Source organism: Harpegnathos saltator, unplaced genomic scaffold (genome assembly GCF_003227715.2).
Source record: "Harpegnathos saltator strain DR-91 unplaced genomic scaffold, Hsal_v8.6 scaffold779, whole genome shotgun sequence".
Classification (NCBI taxonomy): Eukaryota; Metazoa; Arthropoda; class Insecta; order Hymenoptera; family Formicidae; genus Harpegnathos; species Harpegnathos saltator.
In genome coordinates, this window is record NW_020230625.1 from 403807 (window position 1) to 430006 (window position 26200).

A 26200-nucleotide genomic window follows, 5' to 3' on the forward strand; every position below is an offset into this window, starting at 1 on the left:
TAATAATTGGACATTATTTTTGTTTCTATAAAATGCATACTTAATGACAAATGAATGTCTCTTTTCGTAAATTTTAGGCGGAATAGAACAGCTGGAGAAACAGTTGTTGCTTCAAGAGAAGAACTCCGATACGACGTCGGGCAGCGTGAGCGTCACTCCGGCTGCGATCAGTCGCAGTTTGTACGAACGCGTGTTGAATCGCCAAGCGAACAAAATCGCCAGTCAACGACCGGTACTGTCGTCTTCGGAGACCAGCTACGTGAATGGACCGGGGAGAGCGCAGTTCGAAGGCTTGGACGATATCCCCGAAGTGAAGAGTCTCAGACGGTCGCAGAAGCATCAGTACGTCACCATCGAGAGGCCCAAGTGAGTTTCCTCAGTCAGTTATTTATTATTGGACACACGCACGATAGTAACCGGTTTCCATCGGCTGATTTCATCAGTTAGCTTCAACTTCGAGTATAATTTAACTTCCTCTTTCTGCTGTAATCTCTGTGAAAAGGCGGTCGAGATGTAAATAAATTTCAGCGACACTGAGATGAAGTCGAGTGTCCTCTCATGACGTACATTTCGGTGTCAGGTCGAACAGGAAAGAATCTACGTTAGGAAACGAAGACAACGACGACGAGGTGGAAGAGGAAGAGGACGATAACGCCGAGACAGCTTTCACCGAAGAGCAGAGCGTCAGTAATCCATTAGAGGGTAGCTCGTCCACTCAACGAGTGACACCGAATTATGTGAACATCCGACGCGCACGACCTTCCACCACAACGTCCAGGTATAACGATTAGTAGAACGGCATCACAGCTCACACACTTTACATCGTACGTCTCTGACTGCACTTGGGAACTTTCAGGAACGAGAACGACGTGGGAGAGAAGGAAGCGGAAGTCGAGGAGGGAAGACCGACTCGTAGACGACGACCCTCCTTCTTTAGCAAGTAAATATAAACGTATTCGATATCCGTAGTCGATATCTGCGAATTCTGTAATATTGAATATTCTTCATATTCTGTGATAATGTTTTTCAGGCAACAGGACAATGAGGCAAACTCTGAAACGTCCAAACCCTCCCGCGTTCAAGGCTCAGTTTTCAGGTATGGAAGGAAAGAATCGTCTCACAAATGTATCTACGTATAGCAACATTGCAAACAACGTTGCAATGTTGCTACAACATTTTTTCAACTTTGTGTGCTATATGAGTTGGCATTGTACTTTCTAAAACTCCATTCATTATGATTCATTGGTGCACATAACCTTAAAAATAACAGTTTATCCAATGAACGACGAAAAACTTTATATTCGACACTGTATTTAATGTTGCCATTGATGTAGAAAGCTGTCTGCGTTTTGGATTATCATACATAATCCACTTTTCATCACCAGTAATAATTTTCGACAAAAAATCTTTTTTGCGCTATTTGGAAAGCAATAAAACGCACGTACGCAATCGGCGTATATCCATATAGCACACAAAGTTGAAAAAACGTTGCTGCAACGTTGGAACAATATTGCAATGTCGCAACAATATTGCTGCAACTTTTGTGCTGTATGAATAATGCTGTTTTGCGACAATTCATGTGCCAGCCATTTTCCGAACTTCTGAATTTTTCCCATTTCATGCAGTCGCCTTGAAATTGTTGTTTGGTCAACTCCGAGCTATTCTGCAAGTTCTACTTGCGTTTGGAATAGGCTTTCATTCAATAACGCTTCCAACTTGACTTATGCTTTCATGGCGTTCCAAAGCGCAAACGATCAATTACGTCAAAACCACCATCTTTAAAGCGACGAAACCAATGCACAGCATATGCAATATTTACTGTGGGACAAAGTATTTTCCCCAAAAACAGAGCAAATGAATTCACATGCTTTAACGGCATTTTTCCTTATTAGAATTCATATCGAATGCAGTGTTGAATATAATACAGTTCGTCACTCATTCCATCAACAGTTATTTTTAAGCTTATGTGCACCAACGAATCATAATAAATGGCATTTTAGAAAATTCAATACCAACCTTACGAAAACAAAACGATGAAAAAATATTTCAATTTAAGATATTTACATTCGTTATGAATAACTTTAGGAATTCAGAGAAAGATGACGGTTCGGAAGACGCGGATCAATCGGCGGAGAAGGATGACGGCTCGTCAACGACAAAATCTAGGTTTTTACAAACAACGTTCCTCTCTCTCTTTTTTTCTCGACTACTTCGGCAATATCATACAGTTCCTAATGTTCTCCCATGGATCTTCTAGGTACGTCAGCATACAAAGATTCCGCAGCACCACTTCCAAAATCCCCGAGAACTTACCCAGCGTGATAACATCGTTATCGAAGCCTACAAGTGAGACCACTGCAGCTACGAGAGCAGAAGAATACCCCGAAGTGTCCAGTACTCCAGCCAGTACGACGACCTCGTCATCTACAACTGTCACACCGACCACCTCGACGTCTACCGAAGTCATCACCGTCATCAGCGTCGAGTCATCAGACAACCCGTCGTCGAGCGTCAGTCCAGCGATCGACGCTGCAATCTATTCCACCACCACGGAACCGGTGAAGCTGGTGGAAGACTCTGCGACGGAGATCCTGCTGACTACTGTGCCAGCCAGCAGTAGCACGAGCCAGTTGGCGACCACGACCACAGCGAGCAGATCGACGATCGCTGCGGTGTCGCAACCGCGGCCGTTCGGCTTTACCAGGCGAAGACCCGGCGGCTCGTCCGAGACGACGACCCCGTCGAGCAACCAAGCGAGACCCAAGGTGAGTATATCATCGCGAAACCTCACGCGCTCGTCCAGTCCGTACGTGGGGCGAGTTCGGTTAAGGACGAGACCGACTAATGGAGTCCGAGTCGCTGAGGATGAACCGGTGGAACAGTTGGACGCTCCGCGTACGGAAACGCACACGTTCAGGAGCAAGGACACTAGCAGACCGCGCATCCGGGGCTCCAACAGGTACACCCCGCCGACGTATAGGTCGCGAACGGAAGACACATCCGCGAATCCTGTTCCGGGAAGGTACAGAGACCGGAACAGGGCGACCACGACGACCACCAGCAGCACCGCGAGCGGCGGCGCTTTCAGGAGAAGATACCGGCGACCTAGCAGAACAGAATCTACCAAGGTCAACGAGTTGGACGACAGTCCTATAGTCAGGATAACGCAAGGTGGCTCGAAGAGGAACCCGTCGTCCCGCTCGCGGTCCGAGAGCAACGATGACGAAAACAACGAGAAGGTCACGAATATCAGGGTCTTCAGGAGACCCGCCACTGTTAACCGTGACTTATACGACAGAAGCAAGTACACGAAGAAGAGGAACAATGTGGACTCAGAATCGGAGTCGGCACGAAAAGCGAACGACGACTCGAATCAGAAGCGAGCCGTATCTACGGCAACGACGTTGAAGATTGTCGATGAGCAGACCACCGTAGAACTCGACAAAGTCGAAAGAAGCGACTTGTCCAACGTCGTCGATCAGGAGAACGACGTAACGACGCTGGCGACGACACGACTCGAATCCCAAGAGGAAGCCACGACAGTTGATTCTGCTGTTGAGTCCAACACCATCGAGCCATCGACCTACACTGTGCAACCCAACGCGGAGATTGACGTCACCACTGTCTTCAGCGACAAGGTGGACTACACGAGCGATCGACCCGAGGATGCTATCGCCACGACGACCTCGCAGGTCGAGAGCCATGAGTTTAATCCCGACCTGGTGACGATCGTCTCCACCGAACACGCCTCCTTCGACAGTGCATCAGAAGCACCAAGGAGACGGAAAGTCATCTTGAGAAGAAGACCCGTGTCAAGCACAGCCGCCAATGTCGTCGAGGTGGAGGAGGAGGAGCAGAAATCATCGCAGGTAACGCGCAGGCGAAAAGTGATCAGGCGTATACGTCCGATTTCAGACACCTCGTCCCCGATTTCGGCCGAGGTTATTCTTGAGGAAGCACAGGATACCTCGAATCCTTTCCCGGAATCAACGACTCCGATGAATAGCCATAAGGACGCTGAAGAGTCGACCATCACTACCGGTCAATCAACAATCACCAGCCAAATGGAAGACTCCACTTTAGCCGGAATCACAGAAACTACTTTGTCCACTGATGACAACGTCGACGGCTTCGCGAAGGTCATTCTAGAGACACCTGTCCCGGAGTCCACGACGTCCTCTGACGACGAAGGAATCACTGATTTCCTCAGCACTGCTGAGTCCACGATTGACAACGGAGCTGTCGACCAAGAGTACCGCTCAACGAGCGAGATCGGCACAGAAGCCACCACGGTAGAGTCCACGTTGGCGACCGCCTCAGCCGATCTCACGGAAAGCGACGTGTTCTTGGAGGAAACGCTATCGTCCACTGAATCCGATGATTTATCCACTGTTCATACGCAGACAACCTCTACGTTGTCGGAGGCGGACTCATCGCAAGTCACGAAGCCGAGCTTCGAAACGAGGTACGCGCGTAAGAAGTTTATTCGTAAGAATCCGGTGTCGTCCACGGGAAATACGACCAACCGATACCCTCTAGCGCCGTCGTCGGCGGAGACCAATAGCCAAGAGGTTCTTTCGAAGCGCAGGAGTAACCTCTTCATCAGACGCTACCCGGTTTCTTCTACGAGCTTCCCCAGCACACTTCGCGAGGATCTCAAGTATAAGGAAGTGGAAAACGATTCTCGCGACTTGGAAGTCGGGCAAGAAGAACTTACAGAAGATACGACCTCGAGGAGTCATAGCGTGAGCAACGAGCCGGCCTCGACCAGCGCTGTCCTGAGAGATGACTCCGCGGAATTCTGGAGACGCTATACCCCGTCATCGTCGACGGCTTCCAGAAGTTACCTCTTGGATCATATAGAGGACCTCGAGGATCGCGCGACTGGCGCAACGGAAGTCGCAGATCGAAGTACGCATCCCTCGACATTGAGCACTAACCAGAGACTCGAGATTCGCCCGCGATATAAGGTGCCTGTTGTCCTGAAAAGACCCTTTGATCCCGAAGAGGCTCTGTCGCCTAGGCGATTCCATCTGTTGGATTCGGCGCCCGAGGAGTCCGAGGACACACCAGAAACGAAAGATGCTAGGCTCAAGCAGTCGAGTTTCAGACAACCGCGCACGCGTTACAGACTCCTAGAACGCGGTCACGTCAAGGTCGAAGAGGCGACTGTAACGGATACGACACTGCCGGAGTTAACGACTTGGCAGTACTTCCGGACACGCTCGTACTCGAAGCGTCCGTCGATCGCTACCACCACGGAAGCAGCGGTCACGGAAACCCTGATACCAGCCAAGAAGTTCGACTACGCCGCGGACGCAGTTCACAGGAAACAACAGTCGCTGAGGACGACGAAGCCGGCGCTGAGGAGCGGCGACTCGCCCTACGACTCGAACTTGGTGGATTACGCGAGCACGACGACGGCGAAGCCGTTGGTCACCAGGTTGGTCACCTCAGTAGTGGAATCTGGCACTACTGAGAGGCAGAAGATTCTCATCAAGACCAAGTACTCGTCGCTGACGTCCACCACCAGGGTCCCGGCGGATCATTTCCTCTCGACGACCTCGACGTCGTTCTCGGTACCGAGCTCGGGACCGAGCGCCGACGACGACGACGAGTCCGTCAATGAGATCCGTCCAGGAGTCGAGCGTTCTACTTTACCGATCGAGGGCGAATTCAGCAATCGCTACGGTCGCTTCACTACCGAGTCCCACGAGTCCTCGACCATCGAGATCGAGTCGGTGTTCAGCAATTTGATCGCCGACAAGAGCTCCGCGAAGTAACAGCAGCCCGACTCACATCGCGTTACTCGGTCAGCATCGGAAGCCGACGTCGACCGATATGTATATACAGACAGGCAACGCCATGAAAAGTCCCCGAGAGACATAACCTCTCTCTCGGGGTCGATCGCGAGCGCTAGAATTAATAGACGCCTCCGATGATGATGTTTGTTGACCTCAACGTTACTAATGTACATATATACATATATATATATATATAGCGCGCGCGCGAGCATATTAAGAGTATATTTAAGATACCAACGATGGACAATGGACGCTCTTACTAAGTAAAGTTACACGACCACGTGCAGCGCGGAAGGACAAGGACAAGGACTCCCCTGTAACACGCTCTGCTACACTACAACGACCGACCGTATAATCATCGTCTTCACGCATGATCAATCACCACCATCAATAACGACGAATCATAATGAGCACCTCCATCCGCTTACGACTCTCTCTATCTCTTTGCCCCCTCCGGAGGAACCCCTTGACCGAGACCTGTCAGTATAATTTCCGACGACGTAGCCATCACCACCATCACCACCACCACCACCAACCTACCTTAACGACCTTACAACAGGCGCAAGTACGATCATCACTAAACGCCACTTCAACCCAGGGATGATCGCTTATCATCCGCGCATTAACGCAGCCAACGGAACACGCACACGTTCGCGGCGCTTCGACAGACAACTAAAGAAGCCCCGAGGCTCTCCTCTTCGCGCTCCTCCTCATCACCTCCAGAGCTGGCGCAGGCTCGCACACACATACACGCGTAGACACAGAGACAGAACAAGAACGGAGACCGCACGGCAGAGAGAAACAAATAAGACCAAGGGGGGAGAAAAGAAAAGAGAGAGAGAGAGAGAGAGAGAGAGAGAGAGAGAGAGAGAGAGAAAGGGAGACAGAAAAAGCAAAGAGAGAAGAATCCGATAGAAGGATTCCCCGCATTAAAGCGCGCTACCTTGTTCTGCTTTTCAGATCGCCGATTCGGAAGCTATCAGGCTGCCGACCCTGAAGGAGCTGATCGGCTATCCGACGACCTACGATTTTACCGTCACGGCGCCGTCTGTGCTCTCGCACTTGCCGCGTCTCGACGTGGACAACGACATTAGTCGGCAGACCGTCGAGGAGTCCGAGGTCGTCGGCTCGAGCGACTTGTCGGGTCTGTCGAGCGAGAGAGTGCTTGCCGAAGAGACCGGCAACTCGTGGTTGCGGCAAGCCTCCGACAGCAAGGCGAGGCCTCGCGCTACGAAGAGGGAAAATGTCCCCGAAGAACAAGCATCAGTCACGAATGCTGTTCAGGAGGAAGAGAACAAACGAGAGCGGTCTTCGACCGCGATCTATCTGAAGCCGACGACGATGCGCGGCATTCCCCTCGCGAGTCTGACCCCGAGCCCGGTGACACACGGCTTTTACGTCACCAAGAGCGACAATGACCTGCCATCGACCGTGTGGACGGAAAGTCTCACGTCGATTGATGGTCCCACGGGAGAACAGTCCGGGACCACTTCGATGGCTGATATTCCCACGACCTACGAGGTCTCCACCGTCCCTCATAACGATCAGCACGAGCCGGAATCGAGCACCGTCGACTACCTGAACGACATCGTCAACGACGAGGAGGACGAGGAAGACGCTCGTGGAACGAACTTCACCACCTTCAGCTCCCCGACTATTTCTTCGGAGGAGTCCGCAGAGAACAGCGCAGATTACGAAGAGTCTGAAGAAGTGATTCAGGCCGGAGACGGTGTCGCGTTGAAGAGAGGCAAATCACTGCGCCATTTCGGCCGAGGCGCCACGACTCTTCTCAACGCCCCCGTCGCCTCGCCGACGACGCCCACGAGGCGAGCTATTGCTCTCGCTGTCAGCAGATATAACGACCTCACCACCCCCCTGTGGACCGGGAGACGCATAGTGGGCAAGAAACGTGTCAGGACCACCGTCTCGCCCATCAAAGACGCCATTAAGCGAACCGAAGGCGGCTTCGTACATAGTACGGCGAGTGTCTTCGGGACTGCTTCTCCCGCGATCCCCTCGATGTCGATCGCGACGACATGGAAACTTGGTGCGATCCCGACGACTTCTACGGTCGCGCTCGAACGCGCGACATCCCCCGAAACTTCGAATGTGTATGATCAGCCCACAGACTCTGCCAACAGAGAGACCGAAAACTCGACAAGTCGCACGGCCACGGAGACGACGATGACGCTGACTACCGAGAGCGACTTCCCGGTCGCGAACATGTCACCGGATGACCTCGTCGAATACCTCGTGTCCAAGGCCACGAGCGACTCTGCGAGCGTAACGACGATCGTCGCAGGCGACACTTCCGTGACCGTGGAATCTCCGACCAAGAACGACTCAAGCACAACGACGTCCGCCGGAGAAGAAGACAGCTTCGCGGTCATGAACTACACTATGATTCCGACGATCACTGTCGACGCAGCCGCGGACGAAACCACCGCTGCTACGAATCACCTGACAGCTACGACTCCGCCTGCAAATACGCGCGCGATGGAACCCGATTCCGTTATCGCCACAGTCGCGATAACCACCGATCACGTGGTCACAGTTAGAAACGGCTCTGCGGATGATCACATGGCCGTGCTTCCGGAGACTACCGTCGATACCAGCGGCTCTGAACTCACGACTACTGTCGAAACCGCGGCTGCCGAAGCTGAAGTCACTCCCACGGTTGCCAATCACTTCACGGAGGAACAGACGACGGCGCCAATTCCGGAGACTACCACCTGGACGATGACACCGACTGAGATTGTGACTGCGTCCGCGACAGATGCAGACACGACAATGACGGACGCGGTAATCGTGACTGAGTCCATCAGGGTAACCATTCCGGCGATCAGCGATCGCCCGGACGCAGTCACGACGCCTGCAAGCGCGTCCATAGTTGATTTCGCGATTGCCGACAATTTGTCCACCGATTCTGAGAATCCTCTGGAGACTTCGTCTCAAGTTTCTGTTATAAACGCGGACCTGACTACCATGAGATCGATCTCAACAACCACAGCGACACTCTCCGCGACCGAATCGTCCACGATAACTTTCGTAGCTCCGACGGCTCGTAACATCGATGCTAATGTCGAAGCACCAGCCGCCACAGAGATCTTGGAGTCCACACACCCTACTGAGACTTCTATGTTTGAACCCTTCCCAACATTAGCCGTAACGATGATCGCGAAATCCTTCGCTTCTACCGATCCCGAAACGCTTTTCACTCAGACCGATGAAACTCCCACGACGGTCACTCAGATTTCTTCGACGCTTTTCCCGGTTGCCAACACGACGACTATGGCTCTCGAAGAGTCCACGATTCTTCCGTCGACTCCTGCAATCTCTCATGAATCGATCGCGACAAATACGATACTTGAAACAACCGAGGAAAGCGCGTATGAAACGAGTTCCGCGAGAACGACGAACAAAGAGTTCACCAGGTCGGTCTTAAAGACGATTCCTGAAGAAGTAACCGCGAGACCAGCGCGAAGTCGAACGAGAGGCCAAACGAGATTCAACCAAACCGACAAGACCTCTACGACGGTTACTCAGACTTCTTCGACATCCTTTCCAGTTGCCGACACGGTGATTGTAGCTGTCGAAGAGTCTACGATTCTTCCGTCGACTCCTGCAATCTCTCATGAGTCGATCGCGACAAATACGATACTTGAAACAACCGAGGAAAGCGCGTATGAAACGAGTTCCGCGAGAACGACGAACAAAGAGTTCACCAGGTCGGTCTTAAAGACGATTCCTGAAGAAGCAACCGCGAGACCAGCGCGAAGTCGAACGAGAGGCCAAACGAGATTCAACCAAACCGACAAGACCTCTACGACGGTTACTCAGACTTCTTCGACATCCTTTCCAGTTGCCGACACGGTGATTGTAGCTGTCGAAGAGTCTACGATTCTTCCGTCGACTCCTGCAATCTCTCATGAGTCGATCGCGACAAATACGATACTTGAAACAACCGAGGAAAGCGCGTATGAAACGAGTTCCGCGAGAACGACGAACAAAGAGTTCACCAGGTCGGTCTTAAAGACGATTCCTGAAGAAGCAACTCCGAGACCAGCGCGAAGTCGAACGAGAAGCCAAACGAGATTCAACCAAACCGACAAGACCTCTACGACGGTTATTCAGACTTCTTCGACATCCTTTCCAGTTGCCGACACGGTGACTGTAGCTGTCGAAGAGTCTACGATTCTTCCGTCGACTCCTGCGATCTCTCATGAATCGATCGCGACAAATACGATACTTGAAACAACTGAGGAAAGTGCGTATGAAACGAGTTCCGCGAGAACGACGAGCAAAGAGCCTACCAAATCGGTCTCAAAGACGATTCCTGAAGAAGCAACCGCGAGACCAGCGCGAAATCGAACGAGAGGCCAAACGAGATTCAACCAAACCGACAAGACCTCTACGACGGTTATTCAGACTTCTTCGACATCCTTTCCAGTTGCCGACACGGTGATTGTAGCTGTCGAAGAGTCTACGATTCTTCCGTCGACTCCTGCGATCTCTCATGAATCGATCGCGACAAATACGATACTTGAAACAACTGAGGAAAGTGCGTATGAAACGAGTTCCGCGAGAACGACGAGCAAAGAGCCTACCAAATCGGTCTCAAAGACGATTCCTGAAGAAGCAACCGCGGGACCAGCGCGAAGTCGAACGAGAGGTCAAACAAGATTCAGCCAAACCGACAAAACCTCTACGACGGTTACCCAGACTTCTTCGATGCTCTTCCCGATTGCCAACACGGCGACTGTGGCTCTCGAAGTATCCACGATTCTTCCATCGACTCCTGCGATCTCTCATGAATCGATCGCGACAAATACGATACTTGAAACAACTGAGGAAAGCGCGTATGAAACGAGTTCCGCGAGAACGACGAGCAAAGAGCCTACCAAATCGGTCTTAAAGACGATTCCTGAAGAAGCAACCGCTGGACCAGCGCGAAGTCGAATGAGAAATCAAACGAGATTCACCCAAACCGACAAAACCTCCACGACAGTCACCCAGACTTCTTCGATGCTCTTCCCGATTGCCAACACGGCGACTGTGGCTCTCGAAGTATCCACGATTCTTCCATCGACTCCTGCGACCTTCCACGAGTCGATCGCGACAAATACGATACTTGAAACGACTGAGAAAAGCACGTATAAGACGAGCGAAGAGCCCACCAGGCCAGTCCTGAAAACGACTTCCCAGGAAGCAACCGCAAGAGCCGCGCCAAATCGAACGAGAGGTCGGACAAGATCTGAACTAGCCGCGATCGGTCACCAGTTCGGCCGAAGAACCGTTGCACGAACCGTTGTTCATCGTCGTGTTATAAAACGGCCAACCGATGAAGACATCGAGCCGTCCACGACGAAGCAGCCGATCAGGCAGTATCCTCGACGTCGAATCACGGTGTATCGTGGCCGACCACGAAGACCGACCTACAGTCATCCCTCAAGCGTATTCGAGAAGAATCAAAGAAGAAGAGTCGTCCAGAAGAGACTACGAGGTAGCTTCCAAATGCTCAACAGCACCGCCAGATCCGACGAGAACGTTGTCGATGTTCGGGACAGCTCTGAAGAACGCGTTACGCATAATCGAGTGGAAGATATGGGCAGAAGAAAGAAAATAGTCTTAAAGAGAGTGAGGGAAAGAGAAGAAACGAGTGCTTCACCGGCGGAAGAAACGATGGTGCTTGGAGAATCGTCCAATTTGACGAAAGACTCAGAGCTTGGCGCTCATCCTGAAGACGGAAAGATGGGAAGAAGAAGGAAAATTATAGTGAAAAGAATAAAGTCTCAAGCCGAAGAAGGAAACTTGAAGAAGGAAGAAACCGGTAACGATATTGATTCTTCCACTGGAAGTCCGCCAGACGAATCGCAAAGCGATCTTCGGGGCGATCTTATTAAAGCAGAGAGGACGAGGAGGAAGATGAGAGTCGTACTGAAGAGACTCAAGTCCATGTCTGAGGAGGGACGAACGGAATCCGATTCCAGCGACGAGAATCGTACACACACTCATCTGACCAATCATCGCGCCAGCAACAGCTTTACCGAAGACGGAAACGCAAAAAGAAGAGCGAGAGTTGTGCTGAAGAGTGTCAGACCTGTCTCCAAAGAGAGCAACGCGACCGAGAAAGCAAGCAAAGCTGGCACCGACGACGAGACTCTTCAGGGCGGCTTCTCGAGCGGTGCTCGCGCCGGCAAGAGCCTCTTCGGCGAGAGTACAGGCAGAATAATGCGAGTCATCCTGAAGAGCGTCCGAGCCAAGTCCGAGAGAGAGGAGTCCGCAGCGAGCGAAGAAGCAAACGAAGATTCCGAGTCTAGCGACGATGATCTTCAAGGCAACTTCTCGAACAATCTTTACGTGAGCGACGATCATCCCGACGTCGATGAGACGAAGACGACGAAATCTGAACCAGGAGAGGAAGAAGTGGCGACGAGGGGTGAGCAGCTGGCGGAGGCGACGTCTGCTCGGGTCGAGGAGGACACTGATCGGCCCTCACACGAGGTCAGTGCCGCTTTAAAACCGGAGAGCCTTGACTTCCCGCCTTGACTGATCCGCTGTATAACACGCCGTAACTCCTTGACCGGGAAAGAGAGTCTAACGAGTCTAACGAGTCTAACGGGGAGCTGATGAAGACGAAAAATAACACCCCGTAGTCTTGAGACTAGCTCCCTACCGCAAGTACCGCCGCTGCTTCTAGTCGTTAACCGAAAGAGATCTCTCGCAACGCACAATCAACCGTCGTCGTCTCGGCTTGAGAAGGGCCAAAGGGAACACCCAAATTCCCGGAGAGACGCTTCTCGCTCGGCGTAAAGTACCTTCCTCTCTCTCTCTTTCTCTCTCTCTCTCTCTCTCTCTCTCTCTCTCTCTCTCTCTCTCTCTTCCTCTGTGGGATCTGCTGCTGTACTTGCCCGAGACCGCTTTCGGTATGTCCAGTTGGGCTACGCCTCGACGCCTATAATTTGCCGCCGTCGGCAAGTGGAAGCTAACGTAAGAGAGCGCAGCGTCGGAAGATCGCTTAAAATAATACCGTCTCTCGCATATCCGGCTGGCTGCCATCATCATGAGCGAGGCGACGTACTCCTCTCTCACCCTCTAGTCTGTCTCTCACGCTCACTCACACGTTTAACCGAAATAATCCATGCATCGGGGGGGCCGGACCCGGAAGGAGCGGCCGATTCGGACGAGGAGCCGATCTCCGCAACTTCGCTAGCTTTGCCCGTGAATGCCTGCTCGCTGGACGACGAGATCCCCGTCGTCGTCGTCGTCGCCTCTCTCTCGCTCTTGATCTAACCGAGACGCCTCTCTCGAGAGCACGACAAACGGAGCTACGTGACCGCTCTCTTGCGCACCTTGCGGCTACGTAGAAAGCCAAGTCATCATCATCAGCATCATCGCATTGCCTGCCTGTGAGGACGCCTGCGTAGCGCACTGCTCTTCTCTTTCTACGGCTATCCGAGATACCTCTTCTACTTCGGGACGGAGCACGGAAGCAAACTCGGGGGATCGGACCTGATCTTTCTCTGTCCTTCTCTCTGTCTCTGACACGCGAACGGACCTGAAGACTGCTCTCCGCATCTTCGTTCGCGCAACCACTTCTCTTCATCAACGATTAACAAACTTTTTTCCGAGAGGCGTGCGCGTGCGACCACTTCGCTTACTCTGGCGTGTGTCTTCAACATATCTTTGTCTTCAACGTCTATCTACTCAATCTATAAGCTTGCTTTCAAGTTCGAGCGCGACGAACGCGTATGTGCGTTCGCCAGCAGAGTCGAGATATTTCATAATTAATACATCGATAACCCGATAATGCAATTCGATACGCGTGCTGTATTAAAAAAGGGGGTTCAGGACTTTAAGGACTTTAAGGTAGTACTCACAAAACGGAGAAAAGAGGTTCTGATAAACATGGGTCGAATAATTAATATTGTCGGAGTTGTGAACAATTATTTATTTCAGTTAAAGTAAGTGACTTACTCGCTTCTGGTGCACTTTTGATCATACGTGAAACGCATCTCTGCCATTTTCTGATTTCTTATTACCGTGACTTACTGTGATAATTTTGCGATAGCTCTCTGCAATTGTTTACCGTTCACGACTGCGTGACTAACCATCGTTTGGTGAAGCGTGTGTATAGATGGAAAGAAAATATTAGGAGCGTAATTTAGTTTTGAGGGGTTTTTCTTCCTAAAAACTGATCTATTTAAACAAAATAATAAAAACAAATATCTTAATCAAAATATTTTCCTTCGTTTTCTACAACTTTTTCCAATCTTTCTGAGAAGAGGTGAATTCCGCGACGATAAAAAGATTCTTCTTTAAAGTTGATCTAATTTTCAACCAATTTTCGCACTCGTTCCAAGTTATGAAAGTATGTATCTGGAGCAAGGGTTCCCAACCGGCGGTGCGAAAAAACGTTCTTAGGGGTGGAAAAGTGATTGTAATTAATAATGATTAAGATGAATTCTGGAATAATCCGGTATTTTTACCATCAAATAAAAAAAAATGTTATTGAAATTATATATTTTTTACGTATCTGTACGTATATATTCATTACGTATCACTATACGAAGCTTGATACCATGGATAATAACTTTATAATATTAAAATGATAGTTAATTTCTATAAACAATACTATGTAATAAATTATTATAAATTAACTTCTTACCTTAAAACCCTAACAACTAATTTTTGCCATAAAACATACGAATAATTTTTTTCTGTAAAGGGCGCGAGGGTTCATTAATTTTTAGGAGTGCGAAATACAAAAAAGAGATATACTGTAGAATACGCGGGATGCGGTAAGACTTCCCATTCCAGCTCGAACAACTGGAATAGTTTGCTTCACTGATGATGTAACATGAGGTCGAGCATTGTCATGAAGAAGAATCACTTTGCGTCGTTTACTCGCAATTGGTGATCGTTTTTGGTCCAATGCTCGCTTCAATTTGTATAATTGTTGTCGATAACGATCAGCGGTGACAATTTCATTCGGATTTAACAGTTCATATCGCGCCTCGAAGTGAATGTTGCTAGTTGGATTAATCCATGATTTTTTTCGTTTGGGAAATCGAAATAGATCCATTATTCATCTCCAGTAACAATTAAATACAAAAACTCTTCATTTTTTGTCTGGCGATCAACGAAATACAATGTTCAACCGATTCGCAATGTATTTTCCGACAATTCATGTGGAACTCATTTTTCTTCTCTTTGTGAATCTTTCCCATATCATGTAAACGTTTAGTAACTGTTGTATATTCAATGCTCTAGCAAGTTCTGAAGTGGATTGTGCTGGATTTTCGCCCAATAATGCTTGCAAATCTGCGTTTTCAAGCTTTTTTGCTTGCCCCGAGCGATCTTTGTCATTAATATTGAAATCATCACATTTGAATCGTCTAAACCAGAGCTGGAGACGATCTGCACATTTCGGGCAAAATTCAAGAGGTGACATCCACCGTCCCCCTGCCACCGCTCCGCGCTCAGCGGCCGAGGCGACGACTGCGATACTTTCAGGTCTGTCGTTATATAAGAAAACAGCTGGAGCGCACCCTCGCGCCATACTATCATTGACATTTCTTCCTCGTTTAATAATCACTTTAATAATATTAATAAAATTATAAAAATGATTTATAATAAATATTTAAAGTTATTAAAATATTTAATTTATAAATATATTTATAATGTTTATAAAATATATATAAGTAATTATTATTAATTAAATAATTATTAATAAATTATTTTAATGATCAATACAAAAAAAATTTCAAAATTCACCATTTTTCTTTAATTTATTTAATTCATAAGTTAATTACAAACATAATTATAAAATAAATTAAAATTTATAAAAAATATTATTTTATATAAAAAAAATATATATATATAAATAACGCATAAACATATATATTTTAAAGTGATTATTAAACGAGGAAAAAACTTTAATGACAATATGACGCGAGGGTGCGTTTAACTGATTTCTTATACAGCGACAGATCTGAACGCACCGCGATCGTCGCCTCGGCGTCCGTTGAGCGCGAAGCGGTGGCAGGGGGACAGTGGATGTCACCTTTTTGAATTTCGCCCGAAATGTGCAGGTCGTCTCCAGCTCTGGTCTAAACCAATATTCACTTATCTTAAATGATGGAGTAACACAAGCTTCCATCAGAATTCTACGACCTTCAGCCGCCGTTTTTCTGATTAAAAAACGAAAGCAACGCATGTCGAAAATGTTCTTTAGGAAACTTCATTCTTAAGATGGTATTAACTGGTGGATTTTTATTGCGTCTATTGTTAATAAATGACTAAATATCATGGATTAATATTAAAGCATTAAGAAACAATAGCTGTGATTGGAAAGTCTTCGACAAAATTGACATTAGTGCAATCTTATGCAAAACCCTCAAAACTAATTCACATTCCTAATAAATATTTACGTCCTGAACAAGAGCGAAGAGGCCTTTTTAGAGATTCCTTTAAAGCATGGCGCTCTCTTCGCCGATAAATGACATAGACAAATTAGATTAGAGAATACAAAAGCGAGTAAGCGCAGAAGCGAGTAAGTCGCTTGCTTTAACCAAAATAAATAATCCTTCACAACTCCGACAATATTAATTTTTCGACTCATGTTTACGCGGATTTTTTTCCTCCATCTTGTGAGTACTATCTGCCAACAAAATCCTGAACCTTTTTTTTTTTAAACACTTTTTATAAACCGATTGCTCGATGAACAGGCAAGTACCTGGAAGAACGACGCTGTCGTATCCGTAAGTCGCAAATCAACCATCGGGCGCTCCACCAGGCAGAGGGTACCAACTACACACTCCACTACGCTCCCTCCGGTAACCAACACCCTGTCTAATACAGCGACCGTATACCGAAGAAGCAGGCCCTTCGCGAGCAGCGCATTGTCTCCGAGGATAGATGTTGTCGGTAAGTTCAACGAGAATCGACATTAGGTAGCCGAAAAAGTACGTGCGGTTCTTGTTTGAGTTTGATGCAATAAATTGTCGGATCTTACAGAGACTTGTTGGATACGCATGCAAACTTGTCGACGATCTATGCCATTATCATATAGCACAGATTTGCGCGAGTCAATTGGTGAACTTTATTGCGGCATGGTCTTTTGGTTTGCGATTATTCGCCCTTTTAAAATGTCTGTTCTGAGTTGAGTGCAAACCGAGCATGTTTGCTTTATGAATTGAAACTTGGGTCGAAAGCTGCAAAAGTATGTTGCAAGGTATGCGTAACGTCTGGAAAAGATATGCTAAGAGAACGGACTGCACAGAAGTAGGTTAAAAAATTTCCTTCCGGCGGTATATCACTCGAAGATGCACCACGTTCAGGAAAATCTTCCATAAATACTTGATAACGAAGAATTATCAATTATTTATTCGTATGTCAATTATAATATCTTTTCTGAAAATTTCTGCCTTGTTTAATTTTTAACCCTTTGAAGCATACATTTTTCCCCACGCGTAATTTTCACCGAACTCCCCTATAAAGGGTTTTTCAATCCGCTGAATACGAATCTGAGGTCAAAAATTAGAATTTTTCAAAATTCAAGATGGTGGATCGAAATATTCAAAATTAGACTGATTTACATTAAATTGTGTATACAATTGTGTACACAATTTGATGCCAATCGGTCTAATTTTCACAATTTGATCCGCCATATTAAGTCTGCCATCCTAAGTTTTTCAATTTCGACTTCAGATCCGTAATCAGCGATCCCGAAAACCTCCGGATATACAGTTTGACATGAATTGGTTTAATTTTCACGATTTCGATCCGCCATATTGTGTCCGCCATCTTGAATTTGGGAAAACACAATTTTGATCTCATATTCGTAATTAGCGGCCTCGAAAACCCTCGGAAAACAAATTTAAGGACATATTATCAAGCCGAGATCCTTAGTTACGATAGATTTTATGCAATCTAGATTTTTTTTCAAAATTGGAACCACCATATTAATACAAGTTTTGAGAATTTTGAAATTTCGACTTCATTTTCAGAAGCAGCGATGTCCAACATCTCAGAGTACATACTATTAGAAAAATAAGAAGTGAAGAAATATTTTTTTATTCAGTTCGACGAGGTGTGATATGTCACACCTCGTCAAACTGATGTGATTATATGTCACACCATGCTTCAAAGGGTTAATATACAAAACCGCACCAACTTTTTTCGTTACCTAATATTGTCGCGACTCCACCTTATTGTTGGACTCCCTCATGAGAACGAGCCTCGTGTTGGCGCTGCTTTCAGATCCGTACGAGGTCACCGAGTCGTCGTACGTGCGATCCGCCGGAGTCGAGATCGATCAAAGAGCGGACGTGTCCGATCAGAGCACCCGCGCCCAAGAACTCGCGGTAACGCTGGCGGACCCACCATCCTCCTCCTCATCGTCGTCGGACACTGGTACATTATAATTGCTAGAGTCCACGCCACCCGACTATCTAATTCTTCTAATCTAAAGTCTCTCTCTCACACACACGCGCTCGAGCTTCATCCTCCTCTTCATGGACCACTTCATGGGGGTTTTGTTTGCTACACGCTATGTTTCGCCTAACGAGAGACATCGGACGTTTCTTCCGTAGAAGAAGCGGCTCACCCAATCATCTCTCCTCGACATCGCCGAGTCTTATCGCAATTTCTCACCAGACAGTGACACACTAATTGACTCTTTCTCTCTCTCTTTCTCTCTCTTTCTCTCTCCAAAGTCGTGCAATTCCATGTGACATATCTCGATCGACTAGTACCTACATTGCGCAACGCACTCATGCGTCTCTCTCATGATTTTTGTTTCATCAGCATCCGTTTTTTGTTCTTTCGTTAAATCTCTCTCTCTCTCTCTCTCTCTCTCTCTCTCTCTCTCTCTCTCTCTCTCTGTCTCTCTCTCTCTGTCTCTCTCTCTCTGTCTCTCTCTCTCTGTCTGTCTCTCTGTCTCTCTCTCTGTCTCTCTCTCTGTCTCTCTCTCTGTCTCTCTCTCTGTCTCTCTCTCTGTCTCTCTCTCTCTCTCTCTCTCTCTCTCTCTCTCTCTCTCTCTCTCTCTCTCTCTCTCTTCAAGAACGTAGTCATACGTACGACCATGTGCGGATCTCTTCTTCATTCGTCTCAACATTCGCTGTTTGCACACTAATGCATATCGTAATAACTCGTACGCACCATCAATCTCGTTTCTCTCTCTCTCTCTCTCTCTCTCTCTCTCTCTCTCTCTCTCTCTCTCTCTCTCCTTCTCACAGTCGTCGAAACGTATTCATGTAGAGTCACGTTCATTCCCGGCTGCTTTACTAAGCAATTAATTACTAATTACTGAACTCATGCCACCACCGACAGAATAGACAGTACATGGCATGAATCCTTCGGCGGATTCGGAAAGGATCTAAATGTTTGGTTGGTTGGTTGGTTGGTTGGTTGGTTGATTAAAGGATCGACCTTCTCAGGAATAATCGCTTCAAACTGCGCTCATCTTGAATCGTATGCCAACGAATGGCAGGTCTGGTAGAGCACGACCGTATTGGCGGGTGCCCCTGACAATATTCCTGATAAGGTTGCCGAGATACCTCTCTTCGTCCTCCAGCAGTCCTCCGTGCAGCCGCTGACTCTCATGATCCGGTTGTCCTGTGTCTTATTACTAATCGAATCTCGCTCATCACTCTTCCGCCCTACTTCGTGTCACTTTCTCTCTCTCTCTCTCTCTCTCTCTCTCTCTCTCTCTCTCTCTCTCTCACGCCCGGGGAATCAGTCTCTCATCAACGTGACCCGCTTACGCCCCCAAGCAGCGATACGTCGACTAATCAGCTTCCACGACTGATCAGGTCGCACACCGTTAAGGGACGCCGTAAGGCGCAAGATAAGCACCACCATAGCACCTAGAATCGATCCTACTCCGGCGAGTAGGACGGTTTCAAGGTACGACGGCGTCTCGAGGAGCCGGCAAGGGTCCAAGACGAAGGACAAGCCTACGGTGAATGCGACCGCGAGGCCCAGGAGACCGCCGGTCGTCGACTACGATTATTATGAGGACGAGGTGCCGATTGTCGCCGGCAAGTCCTTCCTTGACAGCAAACTCTTCCTCACGAGCAAAGGCACGATACGCTGCCTTGACCAGGGTAACTTTCCGCACCCGTACTCGTGCAAGAAGTTCATCACCTGCGCTCGTATGGTGAACGGCCAGGTGATCGGGACTGAATATACCTGTCCAGCCAAATTGTCCTTCGATCCGGTCGGCGGTATCTGCAATTGGTCCGCCGGTCTCGGCTGCAAGGACTGACCGCGGTTACCTAGGCTACTCGACAGTCGTGTCTTCATACATACACTTCGAGCGTGAGAGATTTACCGGAGGACCGGTCGCACCGATCGCGTAGTTTTCGTTCATCGACGAGATCAAAATCCTGACTATACTCGAGCGGCACATTCTCTTGGCTCATTTCCGCCACTCGCGCGGGAAACATCCCCGGCGAAGCACACGCGGTTGTCGAGTAGTCGAGATCACCGTCGCGAGACGTTCTTCTGCGAAAGTCTCGGACCCTTCTGGCGAGAGATCGATTCGCACAAATTCTACCTTAACTCACCGCCTTTTTCGTCGAGGTTTATTATTTTAGGCTTCAACTCCACCGTCGTTAATCATTCGCGTGGCATAACTTTGGGTTATTCTTTCGGGGAGACTCGACAAGCGATCAACGAAGAGACCGTATCTTCCCTGTTCTCTTCTACCGTCCCGAAAACGATCTTTTCACCCATCCGAACATCTCTATGGTCCGACGGGTGCAACGCTGCAGTCCAAGATAAAGGCGCGACAATGAGTTTTTTAACATTATTACTTCCCTAATGCAACGATAGTTTTGTCCTTGAGAAAGTAACCCAAAAATTGGCCCGTTTTGGGGCCCTCGATTTTTTAAGTAAATCGCATGTCGTTACCTTATAATGAGGTATGAATCCTCACAAATTTTTATCTTAAGGTGACAATTAGTTTCTGAGATAAAGAGGGTCAAAGTTCAACAGCGATAAAGCTTATGTTCTTCAATGCACAATGTTTTTGACACTTTGAAAACTCAAGATAACGTATCCTAAGATTTTTTGAGTTGCCAATTACGAATCTAGAGTCAAATTTCTTCAAAAAAAAAGAAATTCAAGATGTCTGATCCAATGTGGCGGACCTTATCACAAAAAATGATACTTATATTGTGAGATCCATTTTAATGGCACAGTATTATCTATCTTGAGGTTATTTTCTACAAGTCGAACTTCAAGTCAAAGAGAAATTTAAAATGACTGATCCAATATGGCGGACCTTATCACAAAAAGTACATTTAAATATTATGGAGTTTGGTTTAATGGTTCAAGAATATTTATCCTGGATTTTTTCAGGCGCTGATGGCTAGTGTCAAGTTAGATTTTAGAAATTCAAAATAGCTGATCCAATATGGCAGACTGTTGATGAAAAAATGATTTTCTTATCTTGAGCCATTAAACCAAACATCATAATAATTGAATATATTTTTTAAATGAGGTCCGCCATATCAGATCAGCCATCTTGAATTTTTTTTAGATTCGTAATTGCGATCCAAAAAATCTTAGGTTATCTTAGGACGTTATCTTGAGTTTTCAAAGTATCAAGAACACTGAACGCTTCGAAGAACATGAGCTTTATCGCTGATGAACTTTGACTCTCTCTCTATCTCAGAAACCAATTGTCATCTCAAGATAGAAATTAGAAAGGATCCATACCTCATTATAAGGTAACATTTGGCATATGATTTATTTAAAAAATTAAGAGCTCCAAAACGAGCTAAAAAAACCTTTTTTGGGTCACTCTTTCTCTTCGATACGGGCTCTTCGTGAGAGCCGATCGCTGGTACGGTCGCTGGTACCCTACAAAGCGGGCTATTTTTCCGGCTGATTATATTCCAACGATACATGAAACTTCTTCTTGTACGATCGTGTAATAGCCATATAAACGAGCGAACACGCGCATTGCGGTGATATTATCGTTAAAGTCTCTATATGTAAATATTACATAGTGTTACATAGTGTAAATAGCGTGTAAGGTAACGTTCTTCTCTTTCTTCTCGCGCGTGGCGTACCGGCGAGCGCCAGCTCGCTTGTATAAAATTCGCTTTCGCAGTGCGATCGTCAATAAAGCCTCTTCTCTCGAATTTCGCGCGAGATACGCGCACGCGACGAGCAATACAAATAAACACTTTACATAAGAAAGCTCCGCTGTGTGAGAACGTAGCGTAACATTCGACTCGATTCCATCGAGTCCGCATGTATCGGAGATTTTTGTACTTGGAATAAAAGCATCGTTTAACCAGCAACATGAGAGTCTTTGCGTATTCCTCGTAGCAGCTGAAGTTAAAACAGAAGCAACTCACTGCCGACATGATGGGAGCACAGGGTGGTATCACAGACTTTTATAGTATTAAGGAGATCTTGGAGTCGTCTGTTTTATCGACATATTGATTCAATCTTCTCAAACACTATTCTCTTTATTAGCTATACAGATTGAAAAATCCTTTTGTACAGCGAAAGTACTTATAATAACGAAGTCTGGAAAGCAGAGTTTTGTAAAATAATGTAAAATTCAATGAAAAATTAAAAAATTACAGTTTCGTTATCATGTTCTGCATCAGCTCGTAACTTTACTTATTAATTATAACAGTTCTGCAGTTTGTCCTTGCGAAAGCTTTTGCTTCCATACTAGCCATAATATGAAAGAATAATACTAAAGTAACAGAAATGAGCTCAGAAATTAGTGTAAAATGAATAGTATTTGAGAAAAAATGGCTTGGATATGTGTGTGTGTAAGCGGAATATTTTTGCTACACTTTGGGGTAAAACAGAACAGTAGATTAGTTCCACGTAATCGTAATCGATGGAGCTGCAGGCAGACACAATCGTACTATCCTTGTTTATTTCATGCGTAGAGTAATATTATGACAATGAAACTGTAGTTGTTAAATTTTTTGTCGAATTTTACATAAAACTCTGCTTTCCAGACTTCGTTATTATAAGTACTTTCATTATGCAAAAAGATTTTTCAATCAGTGCAGCTAATAAAAAGATTAGTGGTCGAAACTCTCTCGTATCTTTGTTCCCTCAATTGCACGCTCATTAAGCCGCGTTTACAATCAGTCGGAAGACTTTATCGTATGTCGCACGTATGTCGTATGTACCAATCACAACTTCACATGTGGTGTCTTCAATAAAATTACGTTTAAGTTAAATTAGCTACATATACATATACAGGGTGTTTGATAGCTGATCATGCAGACGAAAGTTGGAGATAGATTGGGTGTAGCCGAGAACAAAAGTCATATACCATAATGTCAAATTGCCAATAGTTATCGAGTTATTAATTAAAACATGTGAGCCAATGAGCGCGTAGAGAGCGGAGGGCGACCACAGTAAGCACGTAGACATTTGATACAGGTGGAGTCAACGAGTGACGGTAGACGAGCGCGCGCGGCGAGGGGCAACGTAAACGACAAGAGGCGAGCGCGCGCGACGAGAGCGAGCGAGCGCGAATGACGAGGAGCGAACGAGCGCAAGCGACAAGAGGCGAGCGAGCGCGACGAAGAACGAGCGAGCGCGAACGACGAGGAGCGAGCGAGCTATAAGAAAAAAGCTATAAAGAAAAAGTTCGCTCACTCCTCGTCGCGCGCGATCGCCTCTTGTCGCTTACGTTGCCCCTCGCCACGCGCGCTTGCCTATCGTCACTCGCTGACTCCGCCTGTATCAAATGTCTACGTGCTTACTGCGGCCGCCCTCCGTTCTCTACGCGCTCGTTGGCTCACATGTTTTAATTAATAACTCGATAACTATTGGCAATTTGACATTATGATACATGACTTTTCTTCTCGGCTACACCCAATCTATCTCCAACTTTCGTCTGCATGATCAGCTATCAAACACCTTGTATATACTATATGTTTTCATAATGGGTGCGTTCAGCGGAGAAAACCGCTCAGTGAGCGATTAGTGACTATTGGTCCTTAAGGCTCGTCTACATTAGCTGTAAGAGTAAGGCTGTAAGGTTGCAAGACATGAAATGAAATATTTTCATTCACTGACAGCTTACGTTACAGCCTTACAGCCTTAGGGCCAGAGCACAGACTTCTGCATAACGCATAATACACAACGCATAAGAGAATCAACCGATCAGAGTTCTTCATTTCTATCCTGAGGAGGGAAATGAAGAAAACTAATTGGTTTATTCTCTTATGTGTTACGTATTATGTGTTATGCAAAAGCCTGTGCTCTTGCCCTTACTCTTACAGCTAATGTAGACGAGCCTTTACATTCAGACCAATAACATTGATGAATTACTCTACAGTTGTGCAACTGTTAAGTGTTGTGAACGCACCCAATGTATATTTTCACAATATACGTGGAAACGTGTTTATATGTACATATCGATAAATGTCGATAACGAAACTGTAAGTGTCGGTATTATCGACATTATTAGTTCCGCTCAGATGAGGGCGCAATCGCGTTGAAGTTCGGTCGCCGCTCCAGGATCCCTTTAAACCAAAATGCGCATATATCGTACGATACAACACCTTCGCCGAGAAAGGAACAAATCGATTCGCACGCTCTTATGCAATGTTGACATATAGCTATTAAAAAGAACATATAGTTTGGCGAAAGGTCCAACATAACCTTCAAAAGTATTCAGTTCAGTACAGTCGAAAATGGCAACAGATAAGGTGCATATCCGACACTGCATTCTTTACGAATTCCAACAAGGAAAAAATGCTGCAAGAGCATGCGAATTTGCAGCATTTGCCATTTTCGACTGTACTGAACTGAATACTTTTGAAGGTTATTTTGGACCTTTCGCCAAACTATGTTCTTTTTAATAGCTATATGTCAACATTGCATAATCACAAAAGAGCGGGAAAATCTATTCAATTTCAAATTGTTTTCATAACTGCTTAAAATAATTACGATAAAATAATACGATGGGTGAAGACAATTTAATAAACGACATCTGTATGAATCTTCAAACGAAAGGCGATACAACGAAGGACGAGATATTCCTATTGCCAGGAATCGAAGGTTGTGGAAATATTTTCTATTCTTTGGCGCCGAAAATTGAAGCACCAGCAACATGCTTACAATATGGGACATACAATATCGACAAAAATTGTAACACAGTAGCCGATATCGTTGATAGTATCTTCAAAGTATGAATCTTTCACTTCAATATAGTTATATAGCATAAAATACAAATAAAATTACATTGTAACACAATATAACCTTATGCAATATTAATTCCCTTTTTAACTACTATTATATTTCATCTTCTTCTCTGCGCTTTCAGCATATGATACAAAGAATCAAATCTAAGCAAGATTTCCTTATAATCGCCTATTCGTATGGAACGTTAATTGCGATCGAGTTAACAAGAAGGTTGGAAAATATGCACTTCCAAGGCCGATTGGTGTTCATCGACGGCGCACCTGAACAGTTAAGAGCATTGTTAAATCAAATTATATTTGGCGCTACAACTGAGGAACTTGAGAATAATATTCTTCTAAGTATAATGGATATTTTAGAGCCAACGATTAGTGGAAAGGTATTTATTATTATAAATATTATTTGTAAACGTGAGTTTCTCCGGAAAAAGTCAAATAATCTACTTATCTTGCAGCTTTTCCTGGAACTGAATAAACTTATTAACTGGGACGATAAGCTAAATATGTTTGTAAAACTTCTTCCTCCGTTATATATGAAATTCTCTGCCGAATCTATGAAGTCTCTATGTTTAACAATTTACAAACACGTGCAAGCATTATATAAGTATAACATAACGGAATTACCGAAAATTACGTCACCCGTAATACTTCTTAAGCCAACCACAATGTCGCTGAATTTTCCTCATGAGGATTATGGCCTCCATAAGGTATATATCATATAAAATTTACTACGATCAAAATTGTTTAATTCACACGGAGGAATTTTATTCAACGGAATAATTTTCAGATTACCACTGGAAATGTGCAGGTGCATTATATCGAAGGAAATCACTTTTCGATATTGTACAACGACAAAGTTGTAGCTACTATCAATGGGCAATATATTGATGTAATATATTGGTATATTAATAATGGAAAACAATGATTTATAATATATAATATTATAATAATATATGTTAAATATAAGAATTAAAGGGTTAATATAAAAATTAAAGAATTAAAACGTAGATTATCTGTTGTAGAAGGGTGAAATTTGAAAAAAAATACAACGGTCAGAATTTCTGACGTTAATATAAAATATTTCCTTTCATCTTGTACGGCTAAACCGCTGTATTCTTTTTTAATTCCACCCTCCTACAACAGGTAATCTACGTTTTAATCCTTTAATCTAAGTTTTAATTCTTATATTAATCC

General features: G+C 45.9%; 2 protein-coding genes across 2 annotated transcripts in view; both read left to right on the forward strand.

The window, feature by feature from the left end:
• LOC105191045 (serine-rich adhesin for platelets) overlaps nt 1-22120 on the forward strand; it is a 70159-nt gene extending 48039 nt beyond the window's left edge. The window contains exons 11-20 of the mRNA XM_011154145.3: nt 78-366; nt 581-778; nt 857-940; nt 1031-1096; nt 2086-2166; nt 2258-2765; nt 6765-12308; nt 16535-16733; nt 18069-18221; nt 19622-22120. Coding sequence (XP_011152447.2) covers nt 78-366; nt 581-778; nt 857-940; nt 1031-1096; nt 2086-2166; nt 2258-2765; nt 6765-12308; nt 16535-16733; nt 18069-18221; nt 19622-20076 — 7577 coding nt within the window. The 3' untranslated portion in view covers nt 20077-22120. The remainder of the gene's footprint in view (nt 1-77; nt 367-580; nt 779-856; nt 941-1030; nt 1097-2085; nt 2167-2257; nt 2766-6764; nt 12309-16534; nt 16734-18068; nt 18222-19621) is intronic.
• A 2620-nt stretch (nt 22121-24740) lies between these two features.
• LOC105185637 (uncharacterized) lies at nt 24741-25931 on the forward strand. Its single transcript, XM_025306391.1, has 4 exons — nt 24741-24994; nt 25132-25386; nt 25462-25713; nt 25794-25931. Exons 1-4 carry the CDS (start codon nt 24770-24772, stop codon nt 25929-25931), a joined length of 870 nt encoding a protein of 289 aa, XP_025162176.1. The 5' UTR covers nt 24741-24769.
• Nucleotides 25932-26200: the final 269 nt, after the last annotated feature.